The 22,561-nt window shown below is 42.0% G+C and overlaps 1 protein-coding gene across 2 annotated transcripts in view; it reads left to right on the forward strand.

Annotated features, from left to right (window-relative positions):
* The first annotated feature begins 175 nt into the window (after positions 1-175).
* The window catches only part of Tmem170b (transmembrane protein 170B), a 28,944-nt gene continuing 6,558 nt past the window's right edge, over positions 176-22,561 (forward strand). For both annotated transcript variants that reach the window (XM_005066361.4, XM_040755887.1), the window contains exon 1: positions 176-523. In XM_005066361.4, coding sequence (XP_005066418.1) covers positions 427-523 — 97 coding nt within the window. In that variant the 5' untranslated portion in view covers positions 176-426. The remainder of the gene's footprint in view (positions 524-22,561) is intronic.

A 22,561-nucleotide genomic window follows, 5' to 3' on the forward strand; every position in this document is an offset into this window, starting at 1 on the left:
TGCGCGGCCGCTCACCCGGGGGAGGCGGGGCAGAGGGGCGGGCACGCGCACGCGCGCTCCCGGGGCGGTCGCGGGCGGAGGGGGCGGCTCCTCGAGTGTCGGCGACCCTAAGGCCGAGCGGCAGGCGGGCGGCAGGTGCCGCGGCCGGGCGCCGCAGCCTCGTCGCGCGTCCCCGCGATGAGCCTCGTCCCCCGGCCTGCCCCTGCCGGCTGCCGGTCCGCGCGGGCCTCACGGCGTGACCTGAGCCTCGTGGCGTGGCGGGCCCCCGCGGCGCGACGCGGGCCCTGAGCGGGAGCGGCGGTGCCTCCCGCGGCCCAGGCCTCGCCCTCCCGCGCTCCTCGATGTCTCCCCGGCGGGGAGGACGCTGCCTGCGACACCCGCCGAGCGGCGCCCCCCGGAGCGCCCCGCTGCGGCCCCGCGGGGACGATGAGGGCGGAGGGCGCCGACCACTCGATGATCAACCTGTCGGTGCAGCAGGTCCTGAGCCTCTGGGCCCATGGCACGGTGCTGAGGAACCTCACGGGTAATGCGCGGGGCGGAGGGAGCGGTGGGGACCCACTCCTCGCGTGTTCTGGGCGTCCGCACCCCCGGCCCGGTGCCGGCCGCTGGAGCACGCGCGAGTCGCGCCAGTGCCCAGACTGGATCACACAGTTCATGTTTGTGTCATTAACCCCCCACCCCGGCCCCGCACGCACACTCGCGCGTGCACACACAAACACACACACACACACACACACACACACACACACACACTGCTTCTTGCAGTTTCGATCGTTTTTATTTCTTTTTTTTTTTTTTCCTGGTGTAGCTCTTGCTGACAAATCTCAAACCAAATGCAGGGCTTCCATTCCCTGCTCACAGTGATCTGTTTGCTTGGACCACTCGTTTTCTTTTTAGAGAGAGAGATGACTAAGTAGATTATAGTGGGTCAGGGGCTGGGCCAAGGTCTAGGGCAGTCAAAGCAGTTGTCTGTCTTCTCTCCTATTTCCCTTTGTCTGTGTCTTCTACCCTCAAGTTGCTGCATCTGTGACATTTGCGAATTCAGTAATGAAGGTGATTGGGAATTGAATTTAGCTACATTATAACATCAGTTATGGTTGTTAGAGTGAGGCATTAGTACACGTATTTTCATCGGATCTGTAGGTTTGCTTTATGAAGAAACTTGGTTTTCTTAATGTGGAAATGTTTATACTCTGAGTTCTGAGTTTTTAAAATAGTTTCTAGAGAGCAATATTGACAGGAAAGCGATAGGATTAACAATTTGAGTCCGGGGTATTTGCTTTTCTGAAACAACCTCCCATCAGTCCCACCAAAACCCCTCAATTCTTTAAAATGTCCTAACTCCAATTGAACATTAGTACTTCAAAATCAGTGTGATATCGTTAATAGCATACAGTATACGTATGTTTATTGGCAAAATCTGGCATGATAAAGGGCTCGCATGTTTGAAAAGAAAAATGTGGTGGAATATGTACCACCAGGACTATTCAGGGTACTTACTTCCTTATGGATGGAAACTACACAATTAAAGGAAACTCTGGAGCCAGCAGATTTTTCTTGGTTGCACGTTTGTGGGTCTGAAAAGTTAAATCCACTAAAGATCATTTCAAGAGAGACTCCTTTGTCTCACTTGTGACATTAAACACAGTTCCATAGTTCCAAAGTATGAATTGTTTATTAACGAACAATGATAAAGATTTAGTAAGAATATATATCGTCTGTATTAATAACTAGGTTGTCTCATTAAGGTATTTTACAGAAAGTGAGTCTGGGGAGTCTTAGAGTAGAGTAAGTGTAGTGGACCGTGGGCCATGTTTAGCCATATTTTCAAACATTTCAGGTTCTCATCATTACAGTGGCTTTGCAGCTCCACAAGCCATCATTTGGTTAGCAGATAGCAATCCCGGAGAGCTTTGGTTATCTCTGTTGTGAGCCTAATAATTGCTTATAGAAACTGGCAGTCTGTGGTTCTGGGTGTCCTGCACATACAGGGGACCATAGCTGTCCCGCATGTAGCTTGAGGCTTGGTCAAGAGGTGCTTACTGCTGTGCCATGTACAGTCTAGTCCGTTCCCAACGAGGGAGCACACACAGCTCCAAGACAGTAAACCCACCATTTATTAGTGTCTCCTATGGATTTTACTCTCTCTGTATAGAATTTCTAATCTTAGTAGCTCTGCAGAGTATATGTACAAAGCAATTCAGGGAAATTAAACTGCCCTGAGTTATAGTGAGCGAATGGGGCTTCAGAGCAAACCTGCTACAGAATGCCTTCCCTTTCCCTCTACATAGCTCTTTATTCAGCCTCTTCCTCTTTGCTCCATCATGCAGTGTGAATTTCTTGCTTCATCCTGTTACTTCTGCTCCCTGTACCTACTTCTGGTTTTAATTGCCTTATAGTTTTTGTCTCTTCTAGCCTGAGTGTTTTGAAAGTAAGGCCTCTGTCTTGCTCATTTCTAAATTCTCACATAATAGTGTACAAGAGTCTGACACATTGTAAGTGCTGAACCTGTGTTTATTGAAGTGAGACTATGAAACAGTACCTAATGTGGGACTTAAACATGCTGCTGCCTTGTAGTTCATCTAGGTCTCTTGGAGTAAAGGTGCCATTAAAGGGCGGGCCTTAAGTGCTTAGGCAGCTTTTGTAGACAGTCATCTCACACACTTGGAAGACAGGCAAATTCATATTGAATGCAGTTGTGTTTAGTTCTAGGTACCGGCTTCCATGTTCATTATTTGACATTTTCAATAGCTTTTGAAAGATTGTGTATCTTCACTTTGCAGATGTAGATGTTGAAGCAGAGAGCAAGCTTCTGCTTGGTAGCTAACATGATTGTAACCTGTACTGTTAATTCAAAAGGCATATTTGGCATCACAGCAGACTTGTAAATGGGACAGATAATGAAAAGAAGCATAGTATAAAACCAGGCTGTTTTGGATTATGACTGAAGGAGTATAGAAATCTGGGTATTGGGAATTTGTGTTAATTAAATAACAGATAAAAGTGAAGTAAGCTCTTCATTTCTGTTCTTTGTAAGCACAGTCGGTGTTATTTTACTCTTAGGATTTTGGCTAAAAGGCAGGAGTCTGACCTTTGGAAAACAGTCTTATGTATGTACTGCTTTGCTGGGATTAAACTTAAACCAAGAAGAACTAGAAGCATCCTAACCTGAGAGTTTTAGGGTTTCTGAACCACCACTCTGTCCCTCTTACAGCCTACGGTGAGAGCCATGTCATGGCAGAGGCAGGGCCTGAGCGTCTCCTGACTCTTAGTTCCATGCCTGTCCTTTCTGCCCCACATAGCCACTTAAGGCAGACAGGTCTGACAGGTAGTAAATCTGATGCTTAAGATTAGCCTGGCACATACTTGTCGCAGCCTGAGAATATGTAAACATATCTCCAGTGGCTGGGCCTGATACATTCCAAGACATGCCCCCTATCCACAGCCCTCATGCACCCCATCCCTCCCTTCTCCCTGGCTGCCTGAACCCACAGAGTATCTAGTCCTTAACATGCATCCTTATAATACAGTGTTTCTGTTAGGTGCAATAAGATGTTTAACAATAACACAATAAAGCTGAAAACGTTTTAACTACACACTATCCCCATTGTATATAACTCCTGTTGCACTCTGATGCAATTAAGTAAAACAATGGGCTGTTTGAACACAAGCATTGCAATACTGATGTAGCCCATCCAATAGCTAACAGTCAGCCAGGTAAGAGAGATGGGACATAGGCCTGTATGCCCTTGATAGAGCTGATTCTTAGTGAGATAGAGCAGGGCACCATGGGATGGCATCATGCTGTTTGAATGGCCAGCAATTTTTAAAGTATGACTTGTTTGTTCTTAGAATTTTCCATTTAGTATTTTTGGATGGTTGGTGATGCAGGTAGCCGAAACCATAGAAACTGAGATCTTAAATGATGATTTACTGATTTGTCCGGTAAATAAAAGGTGCTGGAAAATGCTAGATATTGTTGAAAAAACAATGTTTTCTAACATTCTGAGTGACTATTGTTTTGAAAAAGTTACTGACCCATATTGGATTCCCAGACTTAGGAATCCTCTAAGGTTTGGTCATCTGTTTAATGTTTCCCTCTTTTGGAGACAGTCATATGAGGATTCTGAGAACAAGCCATTCCCAAATCCTGTGTCTATCACTAGATGACCACCATCCATAGTTGTTGTAGTTGTAATGTTTAAGATTTCTCCTTTGCTTAATTCTGAATAGGTTATAGGTTTTTTTTTTAGCTTTTTAGAGAGATGGATGGCTTTCTTCCTTTCTTCATTCACAAGCACCCTTTTCTATGAATGTATTCTAAATCCCTGCCCCTCAGTCTGAAGTTGGAGTCCATACTGTGTCTACCTTTTCAGCTTTGTAACTTGATGGTCCCCTCCCCATAATTAGCTGTATCTTTTTGCTTTATTTTGTTTTTCTTAGCTGATTTGGCTCCCAATTTATATTCTGATCCCAATTCGGTTACTAAGGATTTAGAGAACTTTACTTTAGAAAAGGCAGGCCCTTAAACTGCTGGCCAAACATAGTGGGGTAGGGTCAGGGATGCTGGATGCTGGGAGAAAAGTAGATGCTGTCTTAGGCTTGTCCACTTCCTCTTGACAGCAGAATGTGTGGGGGCAAGTGTACCCTCCTTGTCTTTACTGTAGTAAATATATATACATATATATTTATACATATACATATATACATGCTGATCCTTTTGGTCTGATAAACCTACTGTAATTAAAAAAACTATTAGTAAAAAGTAAATTTACTATATCTGTCTTACCAAAACCAGCACATTTATCAGACACACAGTGGAGAACAGAGTGGTTGTGTGGGCATAGGCTTACAACATTTTAAAGTTGAAATTTTGTAAGTTGAACCACTGGCAATTTGGGGTCTCTCTCTGTCTATGAATATTTACTTTTAGAGTATTCACACACATACTATTGTAGTTTCCATTTAGAGTTTTGTAATTGATAACTGTTTTGCTGTCAGCCAAAAAGAGAGAAGTAGTTCATCCCGGTGGTGCAGTCAGCACCTTCGTTGTTGTTTTCAGGTAGCTGTGGCTTCCGTGGTGTAGCTCTGCGTTCACCATTAGGTTCCATGCCTTTACTAAGGCAGGGAGTGGGCAGAAACCCGCTGCTCCTACACTCTGCCTTTTGGTATTCGTGCCAGATCCCACAGTTATCTATTTTCTAAACACTTGATTGATATTTCTTACTCTTGTACAGCACAGAGCAGTAAGTGCAGGCCAGGTTATGCTTTGTAGCGGTTCACCTGTGTATTTGACTGAAGGCGCTGTAAGCTTTGAAAAGTCAGGCGTATTGCTCATTGGGCTCACATTCCACTCCGTCATTTTGGAACTGTACATAAGCCCCTGTTCTCTGGAGTACTGAGGATTCATTTCAACAGTATACAGGCTATGATTTTTGACTCTTTAATAATTAACTATATAATTTCATTTATCTTTGCTTTGGTTAGTTTCCAAGGCAGTGAGTTGATCATAAAGACAGGTCAGAGTAACTGTTTTAGGAACCCAAAACTGGAAAGGAAGGGAAGGAAATTGGGTCCAGGGAAGGGAGCCAGAATTAAAAATGGTCAGGTGTGACAGGTAAGCCCTGAGAGTTGAGCACTGGCAGAACATAGCTATGGGAGGAAAAATTTTAAACATGGCTACTCAGCCAACACTTTCCTGTGTCAGAACTATACAGAGCATTTCACACGTGTCTTCTTGTAATTAGTGACTATGTAATTTATTAACTGCTTACTGTATAAGATTATGTAAGGTGTGATACGCTAATTATATATTTTAATGACCTACTTAAGCAATAATAGTTAATCATAGACTACACAGTGGTGACAGCAACACATTTAAGAGGTTTATTAATCTTAGCTGGGCACTGGTGGTGAACTCCTGTAATCTCAGCGCTCAGGAGTTAAAGGCAGGTAATCTCTGTGAGTTAGAGGACAGCCTGGTCTCCAGAGCAAGTTCTAGGACAGCCGGGGCTACAAAGACAAACCCTGTCTTGAAAAAACAAACAAAAAAAGAAAGAAAGAAAGAGAAAAACAAAAGAGGCTATCAATTTCGTTTAGTGACCTTGAGCTAAGTAGACTCAGCTTGAAGTTTTCCCTAAATTTTACGGAAGTAGGAAAGGCCAGATTGTACTTGAGGCTAAATGCCTGTGATATAATATAAAACCTAGAATGTAACTTAGGAGCACATATGTACTTCCTGTAGGACTTAAAGAAGATGAAGTATACCTTCTAGGTGGGGGCCATAGAGACTTGACTTGTTTGAGCTTACTGACATGTTTGTGTTGCTGCTCCTTCCATTGAGGAGCTGTCCTATGTACTTGAGAGCACATTGATTTTTCTCATATTTTCATAATGGCTCATATCATCCTTATAAAAAACAATTTGTGTTTAGCATTTTCATTTTAAGGGTAGGGACGTGCCCATGTTAGAAACTTTGTAGGATATAACATTTACCTAAACCTTTTTAGTGAGCAGGACATGGCTCTAAGAACAGTCCGTGTATTTTAGTTGATTCTCATAATACCCCATGTGGTAGGCACATGGGCCTTGCTGATAGACCATGTGGGTCAGGACTTGAGAAATCATTGCCGGTCCACAAACATGTCATATGCAGAGAGGTAAATTGCACATGGTGACCCTTTCATAGACGTCTTTTGCAGTGAGTATTAACTTGCAAATTTGAACTACTTTAATGCTGAGTTACAGTTACTTTCAAATTTCTTAGCTCAGAACAAGGAACATCTCACAGTTCAGGTCTCTGGAAATAGTGCTGGTTTTAGGTGCTCCCATCCACATCTCAGCTGGGTCTGCGTTCTCTGCAGACTGTCCTGGGACCAAAGAGACAGCTTCCTCAAACACATTCATGTAGCAGTGGCAGGAGGGATCTATGGGACTGTTCACAGTTGTCTTTCCCACAAAAAGATGGAGAGGAGTTGGCCAAAACAGAACCCACGGAGTTCATTTAACCTAATCTTGAAAGTGCAATTATCTGGTCATGCTGTATTCCTTTGGCGACACACACCAGCTCGTGCCCATTGTGGGAAGGGCTGGAACAGTTGGCAGCCTGCTAGAAACTAGCTTTAACACTGGAATAGGTGCAGGCAAGGGAAGAAGCCTTCAGAGGGAGCAACGTGGCAGCACAGAGGGCAAGGGCACGCAGTCTCAGAGAAACAGAGAGCCACAACAAAGAAGGCTGCTTGGCATGTACACAGAGTAGCCATGTGAACCCTTTCCAGGAGCTAATCTGGACTCTTGACTGCAAGGGCCATGCTGGCCTTTGTGGTACATGCTGATAAACAGATAAAATGGTCCTGGTGGACCAGACACTTCCGGAAGTGCTTCTTTATGGCTTGTTGACTTTGGGAAGGACCAGGAATAGGAGTTTGAAGAAAACTAAAGGATGGAGAGTGAACCTGTATGTGTGATGAAAAAGAGTGAGGAAAGGACAGCTGCTTATGGAGTATTCCAGGCATATTATGCTGAAGGGTGATTCCCTTGGATGTGTTGTCCAGCAAGGATTTAAAAACAACAACAGAAACAAACAGTAATAGGAAACTAGTTCGCATCCTCAAACTCTTTCATCCCTCTGCCATGCATACCTTCAGGCTGAAGCAGTTGCTACTAACCCTGCTTGCATATGGGAACCCCTGGGGCTGCTTATACAGATGTGAGGTCTTCAAGGGTTTGAAAGCTGCTCTGGAGTGTTTGTCATCAAGTGCTCAGCAAATGGGAGTGTGTACATAACAACTACTAAGACTTTTGGGATGAGCTTGTAGCTATGCTGTCATGTGATGGAAGTTAATGTGGTGTATGTAGCAGGATGACTGCAGACAGAATCCCACATGAACAACTGACTTCCAAAGAAAAGAATAACTGGCTCTCCAAAGTGACTTTCTTTTTAATATTCGAGGATAATACCATCATATGTTAAAATATTTTGTTTATATGATTATTAGCCATAAAGAATGATCCTTACTAATATGTAGTATTTTTAGATTTTTTTCCTCCTCTTTTTTGGCTTTTCAATACAGAGTTTCTCTGTAGCTCTGGCTGTCCTGGAACTCACTTTGTAGACCAGGCTGGCCTCAAACTCACAGAAATCCTTCTGCTTTTGCCTCCTGAGTGCTGGGATTAGAGGTGTGAGCCACTATACTTGGTTATATTTAAATTTTTTAAGTCATATAGTTTTACTAAATCCAAAGTATACAGAATTAATACTTAAAGTGTCTATAAATATGTACATAAAATTTAAGTTAGGAGTCTTCCTGACACCAAGCTAACTGTGGTCCTTTTAGATTTATGTCTACATGTAGAGTCAAAGGAAACAAAAGAATCTGTGTCTAGAATCTGGCTTTTGTCCTTGTGTCCAGTGTCTGTTGGGAGGTCAGAAGAGAGTATCAAATCTCTAGGAACTAGAGTTACGATGGTTGTGAGCCACCTTGTTGGTGTCCGGAAGCGAACCCGGGTCCTCAGCAAGAGCAACAAGTGCTGTTATCACCGAGCCGCCTCTCCACCCACAAGCAGTCCTACTTTAGACTAGCGCTTTCTCCCAGACCATGTTTTCTTTACCTATAACATCAGAGTCAGCTTTCATGTCCATCTTACCCTGTACCACCACACCTTTAATCCCATCAGAGCAGGAAGACCTCTGTGAGTTCAAGGCCAGCTCCATCTACTTAGTGAATTCCAGGACAAACCAGGGCTATGTAGAGAGACCCTGTCTGACAAAACAAAATGATGATAATGATGATAATAATACTAATATTATTATTGATATTAAGGGAAAACTGACAGAAATTTTAAAGAGTGAAGAAAAGTTTAGAAACTACTATTGGTATCTAGAAAACAACTTTTCATTTGTATATAAATGTGTCATTAATTTTTGAGTTACATCATTTTCAAGCAGCCCTTCCTCAGACTTTCAGTATGCTTGTTTGAAGGATAATATTTGGAACCAAGGAAAATCTTTGCTGTCTGATGACTACTTTATAGTTTATAGGAAGGTGAAGCTGGTCCCCTGTACCTTGGTTTGAAACCTGAGTTTGGTGTCTCCAGCTTCCTTCCAGTTCTGAAATTTCTGCTGCTATCATACCGCTGTGACGGAACTACCTCTGGGACTGCTGCACATTCCCTGATGAGGTTTTTGGTTGTGGTTTTTTATTTTGTTTGTTTGTTTGGTTTGGTTTGGTTCTTGGAGACAAGGTTTTTCTGGCCATCCTGGAACTCCATTTTGTAGATCAGGCTGCCCTCAAACTCATGGAGATCCACTTGCCTCTGCTTCCTGAGTTCTGGGATTAAAAGTGTGTGACACTATCACCTGGCTTCTGGTTGTGGTTTTATTTCACGTATGTTATCTTATACTTAGATTTAATTTGAGGAACATGTTATGTGTGGAGTTTTATTTGACGTTATGCTATTGCTATAAAGTTTATTTTTAGCTTTCAATATGAATAACCCTATATGATGAGACTGAAAAATGTAATCCATTATTAAGATTGTTTTTAGGTCAGTGTCTGATTTAAAAATCATGTGGTAGTTGTACTACTTTTTTTTAAAGCATCACATCTATAAATTAAGTGGCTTGAGGGCATATAAATAATAGCACTGAAGTGTTCCATAATTGATCTATTCTACCTTCATATAATTCACATTTTTAAATAATTAGTACATATGCTTTTCTGAACCAGTGATCAGTAAAAAGAGAAACTGCCATAGCTTTAATGTAGATCAGCTTTTATGTTACTTTAAATAACCTTAGCATTTTAAAGCAAGTGAAACTGTGATTATTGTAAATAAAAATCCTGTTTTTCTAAAGATTCCCTTTTACTGTTCAATGCTACATATTGTAATTTACAATTTTTAAATTGTATAATTAGCAAGCAAGAGGGTAATTTAGTCTAAGTGGGTAATAAATAGTATTGCTATAACTTTTAAAAGGCTAAGTATGTTAAGCAGCTGTTGACGGTGGCAAAACTGACTTTAAAAATTAGTGTTTGTCGTCTTCTAAGAAGCAAGAGCAGAAAACTATTAAGGATCTAAGTAGGCTTGTATGTTAAAGGACAACAGTTCAGGTGGGTGGAGACGGGAGTTCATCTTGAGTGATAGGTAGAAAGACTGTGTCTGTGGTCATTCACCTGTTAATTCTTCTTCACGACAGTGGCTCTTCTCTATGATGGTGCCATTGGCCAAAGAACTTCCTTTCATATTTTTAACATAGGAGTGCTGGCAGGTGATTTTCCTAATTTTTCCTTCCAGAAAATAAAACAAAACAAAAAGCAGCAGAAGAAAGGAAAAATATCTTCATTGTGACTTAGCCTTTTGAAGACATTTTTGCTGGATGTAGGTATCTGCCTGCCTGCCTTCCTCCCTTCACTTTTCCTGTGGGCGACACTGGCTTCTGAGTCGATGATTTTGCTGTGGAGGGAATACAGTTTGTCTGACTTTGGATTTTGAAAATCTTGGCTTTGTGGCTTGGTGTCTTTGGTCACTATCTCTTCAAAAGATCTATTTTTCCTTTTCTCTTCTGGGATCCCAATTACATAAGTTATTTGAAGGAGCTCTGAAGCTGTTGGATATTTTCCTCGTTTTCCACTGTATCTTTTTTCTCTTCTGTTTTAGTTGTAATAATTTGCTTTGGTATATCTTTAAGTACTGTCTGCAGTCTCCTGACAAGCTCATTGATGGAGGGTTTTAGTTTTTCTATCTAATACGTTTTGTTCAACTTGTGCTATAGTGTTTCCTTTTGACTCTAAGAGTTTCCACCTACCTCTTAAAACTCAATGCCTGGTGGATTTGCAGACTGTGCCATCTGGGTCAGTTTCTGTTGATTGCTGTATCTCTCAGAAGAGGTTTTTTTTTTTTTTTGGTGTATCTCAGTTTTTGTTGTTGTATGCAAGATAGAATGAGGGACATGATCTTCACTGGCAAAGGGCAGCAGTGATCCCCGCCACTCAAGGCTTGAGCTGAGTTTCAGTCTTGCTGTTGCTGTGGTGCCCTTGCTGTATGCACCACATGCTTTGCCTTCTCTGGAGGTTGCTGCTGTTGCCTTGTGCCGAGATGGGACCTGGTGCTGCAGGGCTGGCCTCCGGGCAGTGCTCCATCACCAGCTTTCGGTTGTCTCTGCATGCCTGCCTGCAGCAGGACTCCCCATGCACTTGCCCACTGCTGAGGCATTGCTTGGGACCCAGTGCCACAGTCATTGTGCAGATTCTGCTCGTGCTCAGTACACTGGAGAGTTGGGGTAGAACCTTCTCAGCATTCCTGCCTTTCCAGACTGTGGTGGTCTAACTTGGCTTTTGCCTGTGCTTGGTCTTGGGTGGGAGCTTCTGGTGCCTTCAGCAGTAACTGACCCCTGCTTGGAGTAGGATCCTTGGTTCTTCCCTGCTCTATACTGAAGCAGCAGTATATTTTTATCCCTGGAGGGTAACAAGATTTGCTGCTCTCTCATTGGCTGAGGGGGTTGCTTTCTGTAAAAGAATCCCTAGAGGCAGACTGTGATCATCTATCTGGCCTACACCATCTATATCACCAGGTGGCTTTTCCAGCTTCCTGCTTCCCACCCAGTCTTTCTAGGGACACCCAGGAGAGAACAACATGCCTATTTCTCACTGTCATTTTACTCGGCTGACAGTTAACACACAGATCTGGTTTCTTCTTTCTCTCCTAGGTGGCGCCCACCTATGGGGATAGCAGTGTCTTTTGACTGAATTTGTTGCCTAAGATCCTTATGAACTAAGAAGTTTTGATTTTGTAATATATCTGTGATAGTGCTTTTAGCTTTCTGTAGCCTAAATTCTGATTTACAGTTACTGTTTGAGTAAACATAGATTTTAAAGTTTGACCAAATAGATGCTACATTTAAGGAAACTGTGATATATTACCTAAAACAAAGCTGTATAAAGGTGTAGGTTAGATAATATCTACTTTGTCTACTTGAAATTTTCCTGCATTTAGTTTTCTTTATTCCTCATCTCTTGCTCACATTTTGGATAGTTTTGTAACTAGAAAAAACGTGCCTTTCCATGTATGTAATCTGTATCTTACTTATCTACTAATCCTTTCTAGAAACCAGGGAGGCCAGATATCACATTTCTCTTGTCCCCTCATCCAGGCTGGACCAGTGGTCCTCCTAAATATTTCTCAAGTTCTTTCCAACCTTAAGGCCAGTACCCAAGTTCCAGCCTTAACTTTCTTTGGATTTCTGACATCATCTCACAATTGCTCATCTGATCCAGTCTGTTTCCTGTATCTACCAGAGTGATGTTTTTAAAAATTCAATTTGGTTATGTAACTTTTGTATTTAAAGTCTGCAGTATTTACAGGATATGACAGGGCCATTATAATCATGAACACATAGAAACTGTGAATATACTCCCCCCCCACACACATACACAGAGAGAGAAAGGGAGGTGGAGGAAGACACAGGAGAATAGGAGTTAGGAGAACAGGGGACTAATTGGGAAGAAGAGAGTCAGCGGGAAAGGGGGAGATGATAGAGGGCCATAGAAGTGAATGTTATAATTAATACATTGTATGCACATATGAAATCGTCCACAATTTAAAACTTAAAAGACTTTTCAATTGGCTGTCCCAAACCTTCACAGTAAAGTGCACATTCTTTAGAATATGTGACACTTCAGTCCCTACCTGTTTTGGCTGTAACATACCTCATCTCCCAACAGTTTTTGGCTTTGGTCAAATCAGAGTTTTTGCAACCACATACAGTTGTGTGATTGTATCTTGGAGCTGTGGTTTCTCATGCTTGGCTGTACATGAAAATCATCTGAGAAACATTAGAAAAATCCCAGTGCCCAGTTTGTGATTGTTATGTACAAGGCACAGACCCTAGGCTTAGTCCCCAGGTGACTCTACCAACAACAAAACTCCACAATCCTATAAAACAGTGGTTCTCAACCTTCCTAGTGCTGTGACCCTTTAATACAGTTTGTTGTAGTGATCCCCAACCATACAATTATGTTGTAGTTACTTCATAACTGTAATTTTGCTACTGTTAATTGCAATGTAAATATCTGTGTTTTCTGATGGTCTTAGGTGACCCCTGTGAAAGGGTTCTACCTCAGGGGTTGCCACCCACAACTTGAGAACCACTGCTCTAAAACAAATCCATGTATTCTGTAAGTGGTAGATTCAGTAACCATGATTGGCTTGGTAAACCATTTGATCTGTGTCACAACCATTCAGTCTGCCATTGGAGCATGATAGCACCCATAGATGGTCTGAGCATATATTCTGGTGTTCATGTAGAATTTTTTATGAAATTTTGCTCTTTGGGTTTTAAAACAGTCTTCTTTAAATGTAAATCATTTTTAGCCAGAGATTGTTCAGAGACAGCATGGAGCAGATATGGCTCATAGGCTGTATTTATTTAATGGCCCTTATTTAAGGGCCTTAACCAAATTATAAATACATCGAATCCCATAGTGTTATCAATACATTACAATATTGGAAGTTTCTGCTGTTAGCAATGTAGTAGGAGTAATTTCTGTGTGTTTGAATTCTTTGGAATGAAAGAAAAACCTTCGATCACTTTATTTGAACACAGATTATTTAAAAATATTTCGTGGACTATTTATATATAGCTAAATATTATGAATAGTCTCCAAATTTAGTCTTTTGTAGGTGTCAGATTTTTCATCTCTACACTGTGTGTGTGTGTGTGTGTGTGTTTGTTTGTTTGTTTTTTAAGGGCAGACTTTCTCCCTGAACTGGAGGCTTATATTTTCTCAGCTAGTCTGGAAGCCAGTAAGTCTTGGCCGCCCTCCTGTCTGCCCTTCTCTGCCCTAGGGTTAAAGGCGTGTACATGCTGGGATCTGAATTCGGGTTCTCATGCTTGCATAGCAGGCACTCTTAGCAGCTGAGCCATCTCTGCAGTCCCATTTTTCTCTTTAAGAGCTAAACATTCAGTGTGTTTCTAATGATAGGTATTACTCTTGTACTAGAATATTTAAATAAACATTTCTTAGGTAGTGGTAACCTACTGTAGTGGTTTCAATCTGTGTTGCAATTATGACAACTGGAAGAATTTGATGGAACTATAATAATTGATTAGGTCTTACTCCAGGAACTATAATAATTGATTAGATCTTACCTCCAGGGAATAAGTTGCATTTTTGGTAATTCTCAGGAGCAGCTATTAGCTTAATAGAGTATTTTATCTCCTTTGAATTAAAAATATAATAAAGTCTAATTTTTAAAAACTGCATTTTCAGTCTAAATGTTCAGAACTATTTTAGACTGTTGAGTGAAGACTAAAATACTGTTACCTGTGCTCCATCTTATCTATCTGATAACTAATACCAAGCCTTTGGTTAGTTACTAACAAGTAGAATCATCCAGTGTCTATCTTTTTTTGGTGTGTTTTACTCAGGGTTTTCTATGTCTCAAGAAATGAATTTATCATATACCGTGTTTGTTTCAATTAAGTACAGAAGTGTAGAAGCTGAATGAGTGACTTGGTGTCCAGGGCTGAGGGGTATTACAGATGGGAACAAGGCTATTTCTAGTTATGGTTGGAAACTGGAACAAATTATAATTCTCACAGATCTCACCAAAAAGTAAGCAAACATACTGCAATGATCCAGATGAAATTAGTTTAAGATGACAATTACAGATAACCCTGTCTGTGGCAAATGACTAAGAAGGTTGGTGCTGTTCTGGAAGAAGACATGTCCTTTCCAGTGAGTTATAGTGATTTTTTGCATGAGGCACTTCAAATTACTTACTTTGTGTATTGTATTTTTTAGCTATTTGTTTTATATTTTGTTTAGCACTAGCAATGTCACCTAATGTAGCTACCTTCCTTTATTGCCCAGGTAGAGGAGCTTGGTGAGAAATGGGCAGACAGAAGTCAGGGCGGGGCGGGGGGGGCTCTCTGCATGTTCACATTAGCTGTGTAGCTTAAACAGTTATGTTCATCCATTCCTACCAGTTCTCCCAGTGCTTGGTAGCTACACTTCCTGGTCTCTGAGATAGCAGACATTGCTGTCAGCTGCCTCTGATACAGCATAGTGGTCCAGGCCAGTGCTCACATCAGCAAGTCCTGGTTTGGTTAAGCTCAGGAAGGGGAATAGGGACTTTCAGTGTTATGAATCCTGCCTGTCAGCCAGCTGTTGGATTTTTGGAGATTAGCTAACCCTGCCTTCCTATTCAGCTGTATGCAATAACCCTGTCACCTTGTTCAACCTTGTGTGATAACCCCGCCTCCTGGCTCAGCTGTATATAATAAACGTGCTAAGCTTCTGGGGTGCTGTGGCTTCTCCATCAAAGAGAATGGCCTACCCAGTCCCTGCTTTTCTGTGTCTGTGTGTTTGTCTTCTCTCTCTTTCTTTCCTGGATCTAGTCAGGTAAATCCCTGGAGCCATGCAAGACAGGCCCAGGGCCACAGGAGGATGTCATGATACGTTGGGCTTGCATTTGCCTCAAATATGTAATGTAACTAAATGAGATGTAGTGCTTTCAATTCCATCATACTGAATATCATATCAGTGCAGGTTTTTTGTTAACTAATATGATGGTTTTAGTATAAATACTCAGAGATGACTTTTCCAATTGAATGTGTTCTAGACATACATTGTTTGGTAGAAGCAACAAGTTAGGAAAAGGCTGAGAGTCCCCTCTTGGCATCATTCTCCCTGGGGCTATGGACACCTGTTATTAAGGGCCTTCAGTTCTCTTCATTTGAGCCAATTATAGGATTCCTGCGATTGCCACAGGAGAGTGGGTCTTCAGACAAACTTGGTTGCCCAGAAAGTCATGTTGAAATGTCAGAAGATTAAAAACAACGGCAGGAGCTCTCAACCTAATCTAATTAAATATAAGCAACAGAGGTCAGTGTTTTCTAAGATAAATAGTATAGTATAATTAAGAGAAGGTGAAAAAGGAACCATGAAAATAAACTTAGCTTTGGGGTAGTTTGTTCAGAGAGTTAGCTTGACAAGATGACCCTGGGCTGGTTCTCTGGACTTCTTGAGGTTGTATTTGAATATATTGATATCCAAAGATAAATATACATCTTTATGAAACATTGAGCTTGAAATCCCCCTTTCCCTGTTAAGTACATTTATTATGTAGAGGTAATGTATTCAGTGGGCAAATAATCCCACTTTTAGGTTAGGTATGTGTTAACCATAGTCAAGAACTATTCCTTTGTGTATTCCAAGGACATAGAAGAGGCATTTAGGGGGCAGCAAATCTATTCAGCCTTCCTAAGTGGGTGGGCATAGAGGGTTTGTTGACTTCTGTTACTGGAGTGTTTGTGCTTGCCCTGAGTAGGATGTGGAAGGCACTTCCCAGTGACACTAACCTGCTTTCTTACATTCTCACTCTGTTAGGTTCACTTTTAGAAAGTACATCCTTTAATATACAGATATCTACTGAGCTGGATACACCTTAGTATTCTTAATAGAACTGTTTGTTCTGGTATGACCATGGAATGAAAGCACGATTTTCCTGAAGGCTGAAAGAGAAAAACTTTTAAAAGACAAGCTTTGTCTATTTTTTTCTTAATTATCAGTATCTCTGCCTTTATTGTTGGGAAGTATTGTGGTATTTTAAAACGCGTCATAAAATATATCAGCTGTCTCTTCTTTGGAATGATTTCAAATTTTCTGAGTCCATTTTGTGTGTGGCAGGAGAAAGTCTGTGTTCTCACTTTTGTTTTCTGTATTTCCACCCCTTTCCTCGTGATTAAGCTTTTCTTCCTGAGATGCTCACAACTCCACAGTGGCGGTAGGAAATACTATGTAGGAGAGCTGGTTAACCCTTTCTTTATCCAGCTGGCCTGATGGGATGTCTTAGAAGCCCACAGTGGGTCAAAGTTGAGTTACTGATACTGATTCAGTCTGCCAACCATTCTCAGCTTCCTCCAGAATTGTGTGTGTCCTTGCTCTGGTCTGTCCATGTGTTTAATGACACAGTAAAGAGTCAGCCCCATTGCCACAGATATATCGTATGCTGCCCTTTGTACATTTCTTCATTTTCAAGACAGGTTTTTTGTTTTTAATTTTTTTGTCATTTATTGTCTTGACTTAAAAATAACTTAAAATTTATACCCATGCTTCACATATTTTAACTTGCTTATCTCTTAAAATAATGGCTAAAAATAAACATAAGTTGCAACCCATTAATTGTTTCCTCTACTCTCACAGGGAAGACTCTGTGACCAATGAAACAAGTAGTTCTTCAAGGCATCCATTAGGTGTTATATAATTCAGTTCAATTCTGACATTCCACCTGAGTTAACACTGGATCCCACAAGTCTGCCCCACATGACTGGCTCACTCCAGAGGCCAGTTTGAAGTCTGGATTTTCCCCATACTGGATGTTTTGGGAAGCCCCACCTGAGACGCCACATGTTATGCAGGAAATTAGTGTCTCCTCTTTAGGCTTGTAGTGTCTTGTGAATAAGAAATTTAAGAACGAGCTCAGAAGGCAACTCCAAGATAATTTCATTAGAGATCTTTTTGTTTTTTTGTAAACAAAATAGTAGGGCAGGCAAGCTGGAAACTTAGCAGCTGTCAGGAGGAAGACATGGAGAATTAAAAGAGGGGGAGACAGGCCTTTCGAGGTAGGTATGAGATTAGAAGCAGCCACATGGCAGACAAGAAGCCCATGACAATGGGCAAGGTGTGTGTCATCAGAAGAAAAGGAAAGAAGCCCAAGGTGTCAAAGGAAGCCCGCCCAGGCACTGGCCAGTGTCTGGAGGAAAGAAAGAGATGAAAAGGAGTAAGTTACTTGGCAGTGAAGGTTCGCTCTCGTCTTTGGCTGGAAGCAGAAGTCGTCTTTGATTCTCTGGCCAGGAATGCCAAAGGGAGCTCTGGCTTCTTCTCTCCTCCCGAAAGAGCACTTGCAAGCTGTCCCTGAGCAGGTGATTCAGAGTAGCTGCATGCTGGTGGCGCTGCATGTGGCTGCTCCAAGAACGGGAGGCTTCCGGGAAAGAAAAGTATATTGTTCCATTAAGGTGATAATTACTACTTCTGTCTATCTCTTTTACATGGGTGAATGAATCTTCCTGAGGGGTGGCCTCTTGGCCAGGTGATTGACAGCCCCAGCTGGATTAACTCTTAAAGGAGGTGACAACACTATATAATATTCTAACCTTTGGAACAGATCAGAAAGACAGATCTTTACCCAGGGTCAGAATAGATTCCATTATGAGGGAGTCCGTGCTCAGTGGCCTAAAATCATTTAGGAGATAGGCTGAAATTGGGGAATGGATATAACTTATTTTCACCAAGAAAACCTGGAGTTCCAGCTCCAAGGCCGTTCACCAGAGGAGATGAATGTCTGGACTGGAGTTTGGGTCACCCACTCATGCACAGCCTGCAGGCAGGATGCTCAATTAGGAGGAGATTAGAAAACAGGACTTTCTTGTGACCAAGGACTAAAATAGAATTCTTCACTTTGGGGACTTGCCTCTAAATTGCCTAGCTGATTTCTGGCCCCTGTCCTTATCACTACTTCTGACCAGAGGTGAATTAGGGATTTCTGTGTCCTCCACTTGGGATTTGCTAAGTGGCCCACAGGACTCAGAGATATTTACACAATTCAGTGATGACCAGGTCAAGGATATGTATAGGGGGAATGCTGGCTAGTTTTATATCAGCTTGACACAAGCTAGATTGATCACAGAGAAGGAGACCTCATTTGAAAAAAATGCCACCTTAAGATCAGGCTACAGGCAAGCCTGCAGGGCATTTTCTTAATTAGTGATAGATGGGGGAAGAGCTTATCCCATTGTAGGTGAGGCCAGCCCTGGGCTGGTGATCCTGGGTTCTGTAAGAATGCAGGCTGAGCAAGTCAAGAAGAGTAATCCAGCAAGCAGCACTCCTTTGTAACCTCTGCAGCAACTCTTGCCTCCAGGTTCTGTCCTGACTTCCTTCAATGATGTACAGTGCTTTGGAAATGTAAACCAAATACACGTTTTCCTCCCCAAGTTGCTCTGGTCATGGTGTTTCATCACAACAAGGATAACCCTAACTAAGACAGATTTGGTACCAGGAGTGGGGTATTGCTGCAACAAACTTAACCATGTGAGGATTGTGTAAGGACTTTAGAACTTTAAGATGGAAAATCCATTTAGTGTTCAAAGCTTGGTGAGCTGTTTTGTGGGAACTTGGAAGATAAGAATGTTGACAGCAATGTAGACAATGGAGTCCTGGCTTGTGATGTTTCAGAGGGAAGTTTGAGAGTCCCTTGATGACTGTCAGAGTCATTTGATGTTTCAAGTTAGGAATTTGTGGTTCTGCTAGGCTAAGGCTGAAGAAACAGCTATGATTAACAAGATACCAGAACCATTGAAGTAAACCCTTTGCCTAACTGGGATAGTTGATGTTGGTTAGCTGGAGCTGAGATATTAGCTGTGACTAACAAGAGACAAGCATCATTGAGCTAAAATCATCTGGGAAGTGTTTCTTCAGGGTCAGCATATACACTTCCTTTGGGTGTATTACTCTGGCGCATATACCAAATGCCTTGGAAAGCTGCTAGCTTTGTATAGTGTCTAGAACAAGAGAAAGCTTTGTTTTGAAACAGGTCCAGGCTGCTGGGCAGGCTGCTCTACCACTTGGACCATATGATCCAGCAGACCTGATGGTATTTGAGGTGTCAGTGGTCTCTAGGGATGCTGTTTGGAACCTTTGGCAGGTCTCTATATGTGAATCACAGAAGAGAATGTTGGGATTTTGGAGCAAGGCTCTACCATCATCTGCAGACAACTATTCTCCCTTTGAGAGACAGCTCTTGGCCTGCTTTTGGGCCTTAATGGAAACTGTAATGGGCTGCCAAGTTGCCATGCTATCTGAGCTGCCCATCATGAGCTAGGTGTTATCTGACCCACTAAGTCAGCAGCAGTCCATTATCAAATGGAAGTATATATGTGTTAGGACCCAAGCAGATCCTAAAGGCACAAGCAAGTTGCCCAAACGCCTATGGTTTCTACTCCTGTTGTAATGCTGTTTGTTCTCAAGCATGCACCTAGAGCCTCATGGAGTGTGCTCTATGATAAGTTGACTGAACTGAGGAAGGAAGACCCTAGGACCTGGTTTACTGATGGTTCTGCACATTAGGCAGACATCACCAGAAGTGGGCAGCTGGAACATTAGAACAACTCCTCTCTAAAAGACACCAGCAAAGGGAAATCTTCACAGTGGGCAAAATTTCAGGCAGTACACATGTTCACATTTTGTTTGGAAGGAGAAATAGCCAGATGTCTGTTCACTGATTCATGGGCCATTGTTTGGTTGGATGGTCAGGAACTTGGAAAGAGCAAGATTGGAAATTGGTGAGAAAGACATCTGAGGAAGAAGTATGTGGACTGATATATCCAATGGGTGAAGAATGTGAAGAGGTGTGTGTTCAATGTATGCTCATCCAAAGGTGACTTTAGCAGTAAAGGAATTGAGTAATCAAGTAGATAGGATAACCAGTTCTGTGCACAGTCAGCCTCTTTCCCCAGCCATCCCTACCATTGCCCAGTGGACTGGTGAACAAAGTGGCTGTGGTGGCAGAGATGGGCTCAACATATAGACTTCACTCACCAAGGCTGACTTGGCTACAGCTGCTACTAAGTGGAAGATCTTCCAACAGTAGACACCAGCACTTAGTCCCAGAAACGGCACCATTCCCTGAGGTGACTAGCTGCAACTTGATGGTAGTTGACTCCATTGGGCAACTTCCACTGTGGGAAGAGTGCTTTGTTCTTACTGGAGTAGGGATTTATCCTGGTTATGAATTTTCCTTTCATGCACATAATGCTTCTGCCAAGACCACTATCCATGGACTTAGAGAATGCCTTATCTATCCTCCTGGTATTACACACAGAATTGCCTCTGACCCAGGAACTCACTTTGTAAACATAGGGAATGGAGTGGTGGAACTTTCCTGTCTTGTAACATCATCCAGTGTTTGCACATGTCTGACAACCTGGAAGTTGGTCAGACTTAGGAGTTCAGGTTTTGTTTTGTGAGTCTTGACCCCTCCTCCCTGCTCTCTCTCCTTCCTGGAAATAAGTGGGTGAGCTAGAAAATTAAGACAACTTTCTTGTGACCAGTACCATCAGTAAAAGTCAAACCTAAGTTGTATATTTAACATACATTTTCTCCAGCTATTTCAAGATTTTCAGGAGCCCTGTGCAAGGAGCCAGAAACAAATACCAAATGTATCTTTTATGCCAACTCAGGTAGCATAAACTTTACTATTTTTAAGGGTACAGTTTACTAATTCATTTTGTTTTGCCACAGACCTCTAGATCCTTGACATCTTATAAAATTCAAACTCTGAGCAGGGCAGAAAGGAGGGTGGAGAAGCCCACTAAGTTTTAAAATGAGTATGAGTTAATTATGACAAAAATAAAGGAATATTCCCAACAAACCCTGAAACTCTGGATTCATTAAACCCACAATCTTCATCCTCCCCATTACCTGGCAGCCACCATTGTATTTCCTGTGAACTTGATCATGGCACTAAGATCATACAGTATTTTTATTTCTGTGACTGGTCAGTCCACTCAACAGATGTCCTCAGGGTTCATCCATGTTGACCCATGTAGCAGAATTTCCTGTCCTTTTAAAGCTGATTGATTTCCCTTGATCTGTGTATGTGATATGCTGTTCATTCATGTGTTTCTGTACTTGGGTTGCTTTTGTCTCCTAATTGTGGTGAATATGATGGCGTGAGGTTGGCTGTGTCAGTGTGCCAGTGTCTCTTTGAGCATCTAGTCTATTCTTCATCCTTTAGAGTATTGTATTAGTTATGTTCCTGTTCCTGTGATAAAATATTCTGACTAAAATCAACTTAAGGAAGATAGATTTACCTTGGCTTACAGTTCCAGGGAGATAGTGCCCATCACAGCAGGGAAGGCATGGCATGGTGACAGGAGCAGGAAGCTGGCTGATCTCACTTCTTCCACACACAGGAAGCAGAGCTAGAGAATGGGAACAGGGTAGGAAGGGAGGTGACACTAAAGTCTTGAAGTCCATCAGTGATATACTTCATCCCACAAAGGTTCACCTCCTAAAGGTGCCAGATCTCAAAAAGCACCACCTACTGGAGATAAAGTGTACAAATACATGAGCCAATGGGGACATTCTCCTTCAAACCACTACATTCTACCATAGACCTTCCTGGGTTCATGGCCATCTCATGATACAAAATGTGTTTAGTGCAACTTTAAAAATCCCTACAGTCTTTTAATAGCCACAACACTGTTCAAAAGTTCACAGTCCCTTCTAAGACTCAGTCTCTTAACTGTGACTTCACTGTGAAACTAAGAACAAATTACATACTTTCAGCAGATAATGGGGATGTAGTAAAGACACACTGTACCAAAGGCCTTCTCTGAATTACTTCACATGAAACCCATCTTATTACGAGAAACTGGGATGTTAGCTCCTATTTAAGGATAGTAATGTGAGACCTCAGAAGTCACTGAAATACTTGGTGGCCTCTTGTCTTTGATGGGTCTATTTTCTTTCTTTTGGTATGGTGGCTTGCACTGAATGAG

This window comes from Mesocricetus auratus, unplaced genomic scaffold (assembly GCF_017639785.1).
Source record: "Mesocricetus auratus isolate SY011 unplaced genomic scaffold, BCM_Maur_2.0 Super-Scaffold_100013, whole genome shotgun sequence".
In the NCBI taxonomy this organism is placed as follows: Eukaryota; Metazoa; Chordata; class Mammalia; order Rodentia; family Cricetidae; genus Mesocricetus; species Mesocricetus auratus.